Source organism: Cibotium barometz, chromosome 18 (genome assembly GCF_041138505.1).
Source record: "Cibotium barometz isolate CiBa-2024 chromosome 18, ASM4113850v1, whole genome shotgun sequence".
Classification (NCBI taxonomy): Eukaryota; Viridiplantae; Streptophyta; class Polypodiopsida; order Cyatheales; family Cibotiaceae; genus Cibotium; species Cibotium barometz.
In genome coordinates, this window is record NC_141063.1 from 31,169,693 (window position 1) to 31,178,271 (window position 8,579).

The 8,579-nt window shown below is 41.0% G+C and overlaps 1 protein-coding gene across 7 annotated transcripts in view; it reads right to left on the bottom strand.

The window, feature by feature from the left end:
- Positions 1–2,517, bottom strand: part of LOC147629200 (golgin) — a 79,414-nt gene extending 76,897 nt beyond the window's left edge. For 2 of the 7 annotated variants that reach the window (XM_086812461.1, XM_086812457.1), the window contains exons 1-4: positions 2,298–2,490; positions 2,168–2,210; positions 1,437–1,499; positions 1,246–1,281 (exon numbers count right to left, since the gene is read on the bottom strand). In XM_086812461.1, coding sequence (XP_086668587.1) covers positions 1,246–1,281; positions 1,437–1,482 — 82 coding nt within the window. In that variant the 5' untranslated portion in view covers positions 1,483–1,499; positions 2,168–2,210; positions 2,298–2,490. Of the gene's footprint in view, positions 1–1,148; positions 1,282–1,436; positions 1,500–2,167; positions 2,211–2,297 lie in introns of those variants that run through there. The other 5 variants (XM_086812463.1, XM_086812459.1, XM_086812458.1 and 2 more) reach the window with 4 other exon arrangements.
- Between the last annotated feature and the right edge of the window lie 6,062 nt (positions 2,518–8,579).

Genomic DNA, 8,579 nt, shown 5'->3' on the forward strand with positions numbered 1-8,579 from the left:
CTAGTTCCAAGCTTCCCCAAGCCTCGAAACTAGTCTTGCATGCGTATAGCACACGGTAGACACACACTGTGCACATGACACTCTCTCTCCTCCATTGCTGTATTTTTATGCAATGCACTTGCTCTTGTGTTCTCAATTTTGTCTTCATCTCCACTGCATATTCTAACAGCCGGAAGCACCCTGGGAACCCTAGATGAGTCACTAAAAGTTTCCGAATCACTGTCTTGTGTCCTGTCTTTGCCCTTCTTCTAGGATGAAGACTTACCCCTGCCCTTGTCCTTCTTGGACAAACAATCCTTAGACAAATTTCCTTTCTTCCCACACAAGTAGCAACGACTCCGCCCTTTCTTCTGCACTACGATCAAACCATTCTTGACCTTTTCTTATGAAACGAGGACGAACTCTTCTTCCAAGAGAAGGGAGCTGAGGTCATCAAAGTCCAGTTGACTTCTTGTGACCTGGCACCCACGACTAGCATAAATGAGAAAAATACATAGTATGCCAAATAAAAGGTCCAGTTCCCACACCACAGAGATGCACAAATCAACACAAATGGTCTAACAAGTGCCCAGTTGGCCGATACAACATTATACAGTTCCCACACCACAAAGATGCACAAAATTCTAACACAAATAGTCTAACAAGTGCCCGGTTGGCCAATACAACATTATACAACTTGCAAAGAGGGTTACATAGAGACTTGTGCCACAGGCACGACAAACACTGACCCCAAACCTAGATGGTGCCTGGCAATTTCTCCCTTGGACAAGGACTCATAACATGCATCAGAAAAGGTGACTAACTGTCCTAGAAGCTGCAAAATGTCTACGTGACACCCTAGGACAATGATGCACGTGACAAATAACATACCTGTAAGTCATTTCATCAATTTTTGTCTTTTTATGTTTCATGACTTTATAGATTCACACGATTTCATGAAGTGCCATTGCATTTGCTTTTTGATAACCATGGCAGATGAGCTAGTGGTAATCACAAAACAAGGTGGATTCACCAACGGATTGCATGCCTCAGGTCCTAGGCCAAAAATATAGCACAAATGTGGGAGGTCAAAGTTCGCTTTGTTAAAATGAGGTCTGTAAAAATGAAACACGTGCCATAAAGTTATCGGTGGCACAAAAAATTTCTACCAAGTGCTTTGCTTTTGAATGGAGAATGATGTCCATTTTGGTTTATATTCCTTTCCATGATCGAATGGCTATGATACAATCAAAAGAAAGCTCTTACAAGATCCAGCCTGCTTGACAATAAACTTCTTTGCACCTGCAAAAGGACATCCAAATTAGAATTTTTATGGACATTAGTTCTCGGCAGACAATTAACCAAATGCTGCAACTGTGATATCCCAGCAAATATTTTTATTAACCATGCATATGCAAAGACTTCGCTTTTGTAACTCAAAAACTTCTCCCCTTTACCTTGGACAGTGCTGAGAGTATAATCCAATCTTTGTCTTGCTGACATCCACCATTTTGCTGCATCTATCAAATCAATGAAATTTCTGTCCTTTATAAAATGAATACACAAGCAAAATAGTAAAACTCTCTCTCTCTCTCTCTCTCTCTCTCTCTCTCTCTCTCATACACACCCCAGTGGTGCCTGTGGCTTTTTCTGATACAGCTAAGCAGACACAAATCTCCTTCTAAGAGAGGGTAGAGCCGAAATTCAGGACACCTCACAGCCTCATAACGCGACTTCTTCTCGGTGGTGCAGGAGAGCGGCGCCAGGCCTAGATGATGCCCCCGCACAGTGATCATACCATATGTGGTACCTTATATTCATGATATGAGCAAGGTGGCTGCTTTTTGTACTCATATGGTTCTCTTGTCTCTTTAGGTGATCACTATTGTGTATGTAGCTAGTTCTTTCGCTTTCTTTTCTTTTCCCAAACTCCAGAACTACTGTAACTCATTTTTTTCTGATAGACCTCTATGGTTAGACGTTTAATCTCAATCTCTCTCTCTCTCTCTCTCTCTCTCTCTCTCTCTCTCTCTCACACACACACACACACATACACAAAAATAGCACCGAGATGGAAGAGCCATCATCTAGGAATTTTGAACCTCATCCTTTCTCTCTCTCCTTGGATGTGTGTGCACATAAATCACAGATTAATTCCAATAACCCTAGAAGGACAGCTGCTGTTTACCAGTGCAACATCCAGAACCGATCGCAGATTTCCCAGAAAAGACCTGCAGGTAGGGCAAGCTCTTGTAAGTGAGATCAATGCTAAAACGTACTGTGAATGGATACAAATGATGATGACATGATGGTAGTACCCCTCGCTCATTTTTACGAGTACTAACAGAACCGAAGCAGGCTGGCTGCAATGCCTAAGCGGCACCTGAAAATACTTTTTGAACTCGTGTGGAAACCCATGGAAACTTTTCAAAGAAACTGCCGTACAGCACTATGCATCCTTATTTTAGACACACAACATAAGGGGTTCAACACATGGCAGATGAAGGCGTAAAGTTTGTGTAAAGTTTCCCTCCTCATGTATAAAAGGCACGGTGCATTTAAGAAGTGGGGATGATGGCATCGATGGCACAGAAGTTAGATGTGCGAAACAAAACATGGGCAATCGTCTAATTTCCAAAGTTTGCGTAAAGTTTCCCTCCTCATGTATAAAAGACACGGTGCATTTAAGAAGTGGGGATGATGGCATCGACGGCACAGAAGTCGGATGCGCGAAACAAAACATGGGCAGTCGTCTAATTTTCGTGGAGTGAACTTGAGCGGGCAAGGGTTGGATTATAGAAGTCACACGCCCATGGACCTGCGCGAAACGCTTGTTGCATAACGGTACAACATTCGTGCGGCTACGCGGGGGCACGGGTTCGAAACTCGACGTGGAGCACACAGGCGAACGATAGTGTACAGCTTCACATTCATTGCATCACAAAAACCAACTAGTTTGTAAGCCTTTTCTTCAAACAACAACATGAAGAAGGAGCAATATACAAACTCTTAACGTATAATGCATTTAAATATAGTTAATGTGCAAGGGAACACAAAAATTATATATGATAACGATATGTTAGCATGTAGATACATAACATATATGCAAAGACTAAACCAGGCAAGATACACACAATAGTATAGATACATAGTACTAAGGCTAAAAGGTATAAGAGTAGTGTATTAGAGCTTATAGTAAAGAAATTATTTAGATACATATCATATATGCAAAGAGAAGACTAGGCAAGATACACACAATAGTATAGAGCTTATAGCAAAGAAAATATGTAGATACATGAGCAAACTAGGCAATATACACACACTAGTATAGATACATAGTACTAGGGCTAAAAGGCATAAGAGTAGTGTAATAAAGCTTATAGCAAAGAAAATTGACCTTGCCTTGGGCTTATCCACTTCCATCACTTGTCGATTGTGATTAAGAAGAATGACCATGATTTTTTTGTAATAAAGACATCTTTCTCTGCGAGGTGAGACATATGATATGTCAATTGCAAGATATTCAAGTTACAACTTCCATTACAGGCAGGCATCAAAGCGAATGTACTTTGTGTACTTGTGAGTGTTTAGTGTTTGTGAATCACAATTAGTGTTTGGTGTTTGTTAACCACAATGAGTGTGTCCACCACTCACTCATTTTAAAAAAAGATGACCTTATTAAAATACTAAACAGTTCATAGGGTAAATCACTGAAAACGATCATGGCAGGCTTTTATAGTTTCGGATGTTAGATGACATAGACCTTAGTGATAATACTTAATTCAAACCATTAGCCATGACTTTAGTAATGATGGTTAATTCAAACCATTAACCATGACCTCTCCCTTTGTTTGCATTGTATTGTAATGATAATTTCTTTATAAAGTTGGCTTTATCATGTGTATTAAAAAATAAGACAAGCAACTAGATTTTTTATTATAACTCCTACATGCTACCCAATAATAAAATATTGTTTGTTTTAATGATTAATGCCTCTCATTATGACTCTTTTGTAAACAAGTATTCTTATCATTATTTGGGGGAGAGAGAGAGAGAGAGAGAGAGAGAGAGAGAGAGAAGAAGAAGAAGAAGAAGAAGAGAAAGGATAAGAGGCTGCAATTTGGTGCAAAACACAAGGGAAAAAAAAGGCGACGTGGTGACAGCAGCGTGAGAGAGAGAGAGAGAGAGAGCCTGAAGCGGTTCCAACAGTCATGCTAGAGTTTTACCCACCTTTTGAAGCCATTCGTGCAGACAGAATTTCCATCTGGGCAATGGAGAATTCGTGATCACGGCCACCGGATTTCAACCTGCACAGTGTTTGTGTTTGCCCTAATTTCTCTTTGGGTGAGCCTGAAGCAGTTCTAACAGTAGCTATGCTAACTATGGTGGGGTTTTACCTCCTTTCGAAGCCATTCGTGCAAATAGATTTTTCATCCGGGCAGTGGACCTTCTCCTCTTTGTTTGCAGGGCTGAAACGTAACTCTTCTCCTTCTTCTAAACGGAAGCATTAATTTTCGGTGTTGAGCAATGGAAGTGAGTCAGGGAACCATAGATATGGATTTTGTAGAGGCACATGTCTCAACAGAAGATGTAGAGAAGTTTGAGGGTAGAGAGCTAGAGCCAGAGTCTGAAGAAAGGCAGAGATTGATCAAAAGTGAATATGGAGGGAAGGAGGTATTAGTATATGTTCAATGCTCGCCCCTCAGCATGTATCTCACATTGATGTGTGGTGCCCCAGCTTAGATACTGGAAGGGGTCGTAGTTGTGCCCCAGCTTAGATACTGGAAGGGGTCGTAGTTGTGACTGTTGTGGCCCAAAATGGTATAGGGAATATTCCCTTGGGTACTAAGTTTATCATTAGTGGGTAGTGGTTGGTGGGGACGAGTTATAAATACATGGGTGGTGAGCCACGTCAATGCAGCATAGCCACCCACGTCTTGGATGCGTCCACTGCACTACATGTAATACTATAAATGGACATAGTTGGCATAAGCAAAAGCATCCAATGCTTGTGAGCATATATTCCCTATACTCTCAGTACACCCTCCATCCAGAGTCTGTCTAGATCGCCATCTAAGCTCTACATTAAAGCACATCGGTGGACAGCACCATCGTATTATACCTATCTCTTGTTTGGTATAATCAAAATTTTAAAATTCTCTCCATTCTCTCTATTGCATTGTCTAGTGTACTTTCTATTGTTGTATCTGTTTCCACTGTGCCATATTCTTATAGGAGGCTGGTCGGATGCTTCAGGATACCTTGCTTCTTGATACACCTTAGGAAGAGAACCATAAGGTGGCTTTTGACTTTCGAGTTGCACAAGCTAATCAGATTTTACAGCCATATGTGATGGCAAATCATGTTAGGGCTACCAAGGTTCCAATAGAGGAAGTGGTAGATGCCCAAGTGGAAATATGACGGTTTTTGGCACAAGTGGAATCCTTTCATAACAAGGCTGCAATTTTCTTTACTGAATGAATTCAATTCTTCAACAAGACCACATATTAGTTACATGATTTATTAGATGGTAATTTTGTGGAGAAGATCTTTGACGATCCTAGAGGATTCTATGAGGTTCTATTCTCATCCAAAGAAGTTCTTTGGATGAGAATAGATGGTAATTTTGTGGAGAAGATCTTTGACGATCCTAGAGGATTCTATGAGGTTCTATTCTCATCCAAAGAAGTTCGAGATTTGGTTATGCAAAAAATCCCGTTGTTTCTAGTTGGACAGTTGGTGCATGTTGTACCCTGGCGCCCTATGGTGGCAGAGTATAGAGATATGTTGTGCCAAGCATGCCCTATTTAGGTGGAGGTTGTAGACATTCCATCAACTATGTGGGAATTGTTACCGTTGGCCATGCGTACTATTAGGGAGGTGTTGGTGGAGCCTATAATGTCGTCAAAGAATAAAAACAGGGTTTGCATGTTATGGGATACTGAGGAGCCCCAACCTCGACAATTGAGGTTATGCATGGATGGATTTGACCTTTTGTATTTCGAATTAAAGTGGGGATCATTTGCAAGCCATTGCTTTCATTTTGGGGAGATGGGTCACTTTATTTCAGAGGAGGTGAATGCTCAACCACAACGTCCCAGGGTCTGACTCATAAGGATACATTAGCTCCTATTTTGCCATCTAGTTTGAATATAGAGAAGGGTAAACAAATAGCAAAACAAAGTGAGCAAGTGGTAGATAAAGGTAAACAAGTTTTGCATATATAGAAGATAGACCTTGTCTTGTGGTGGCAAAGATAGGTGCTTGGTAGACAGTTACTTCTAGTGGTAATCAAAATGTGGGTGCTGGTGGTCATGGTGCCTCTTCATCATTTCGTCTTGGTGCCTCAAGATGGAATTGAGAGAAAGATATCCAAGGCAAGGTATCACACTCTTGGTATAATCTGAGACCTCAAGTTACGAAAAGAAATCACGTAAATTTTCCTCTTCTATTTGATAAAAAAGGTGCTATGGTCTCAGCCTGGGAGACAAGAAATATTCAGATGTCAAGTGGAGACAGGATACATCACCTAGTGATGCCCATACTTTAGGTGAGAAGGAACAGGTGGATGTTTTGCTACGAAGAGTATGAGAATAGATGGAGAGATAAGGCATTGAGGATCATGTGCAATATTTTAAGGAAAGAGAGGCTAATGGTGGTACCTCTCATTGATTGGCTTTCCATTTTGATGGATTATAAAGATTTCTCTTTGGAATGTAAAAGGTGTGTGTTCATCGTCTAAGAATTATCGCATGTGGTGTACTATGTTTCAAGGTCAATGGGACATATTTTGTGTTGTGGAGCATAAGCAATATTCCATGGCTGGACAAGTATATGATTACAAGGAATTTTGTATGTTTTATAGTGGGCACCACACTACATAATCAGGGGTCATGATCACAATGAAATCTCAATTTAAGCCACCATTGGTTATGTAGGACGTCCGGGGGCAGTTCATTGTAGTGGAAGTGGAGTTTATAGATGAAACATTATGGCTTATAGGGCTGTATGCACCTAATGGTGTTGCACAACGTCGTCAGTTATGGGACGATTTATTGTGTTTGTGCAACGCTAAGCGTGGCTTTGTGTTGGGTGACTTTAATTTATGTGAATTGCTGGAGCATGCTTCTACACCTCACTCTATTATGGATGGGTCGGAGAGGCTCATCTAGAATGTGTTTGCCAATCAAGTTTTGAAACAAGATATGTGGTCATGGCTACACCCGCATGAGAGAGGATTTGCATATGCCCCTCAATAGTTTGTAGGTAAAAGAGCTCATCTGGACCAAATGTAGATTCGCCAGCATGATTTGTTTCTGCCAAAGATATTGTCCATGCAAGTGGAATATAATCATATTTTGTTAGATCATTTCCCTTTGGTATTGGAGATGCATAGCCATTCTGTGGTGGATGCTTGTAAGCCATTATTGGGAAAGGCTCCTCTTAAGGTTAACCAGACTTTCTTTGAGCATACTATTTTCCATCAGTTTATGTTGCAGGTGTTACAAAACTTTAATCTCTCTTGGGATGTCAGCTTGGGAGTGTTGCATGTTCAATATTCAAAAGCTTGCTTGCCAGTATGGGATTCATAATGCATCATATTTTAGGGAGAAGTTGCGGAGCCTGGAATCATTATTGGTTGATTTGAACCAGGTGGTTGATTTGAACCAGGTGGTTCAAGAGGACGGTTCATGCCCTGAGATTAAGATAACTATTGATTGTATGTCTCATCAGGTTGTTACAGCACTGCATGAGATAACGATTTCACTACTCGAATTGAGTTGTAATTACCTTGTGAAAGGCTCACTACGCTCAACACTATATCGGATAGGATTTCCGTCCGCATCTAACTGGTATGGCGAGGTTTCCTCCTATGGTTTCGGGTCCAAGAAGATATCGTCGTCCACCTTGAAACTTGAATAATTTGCAGCTACCTTGCCTCCCCGCCTGTCACACTTTGGACGACTGGATGTACTCTCACTGGGTATCTTTTTGGAATCTGCTCGCCCGATTCCCAAAAAGCGCTTGCTTGAAAATGTTCACCAACCCCCCTCCCCCTATCATGGCTCCATGCATGTCACTGAATGCAACATGCACTCATGCCCCATTTTCCGCTTAGGAGGAATCATCCAAGATGATCTCCCCCTCTTTTTATAGTGGAACCACCACACTCCATGGCGAATGATCTTGGTGGTGTACTTCCATCTTACACTCACCAACATTACCCTTATTCTTTTTAATGAATTGAATAGCAAGAATAAGAAGTGCTAAACCAAAAGATAATTTACCAATGTATAGTGCTAACTTCTTGAATGGTTCGTTGTCTTTGCTCTTGCTCAAGCGTTCCCACTTCTTTTGACTATGCTCATGTTGAGCCAGGGTTTCTATGTATGTGGAATAAACCAAGCAAATGTTTCCATATTTCATGTCTTGCACAAGTTTCTTTAAGGTACAATTCTTTAGGTGTACAAGAGATATCCTCCGATCTTTAAGAGAGCTCTTCATGGCCAAGTCTAGTTCGTTGCCATCTTCAACTTGAGATGAGTGCTTGATGGTATGATCTTTGCTCTGATACCACTGTAACAAGGCAAAATCTTTTC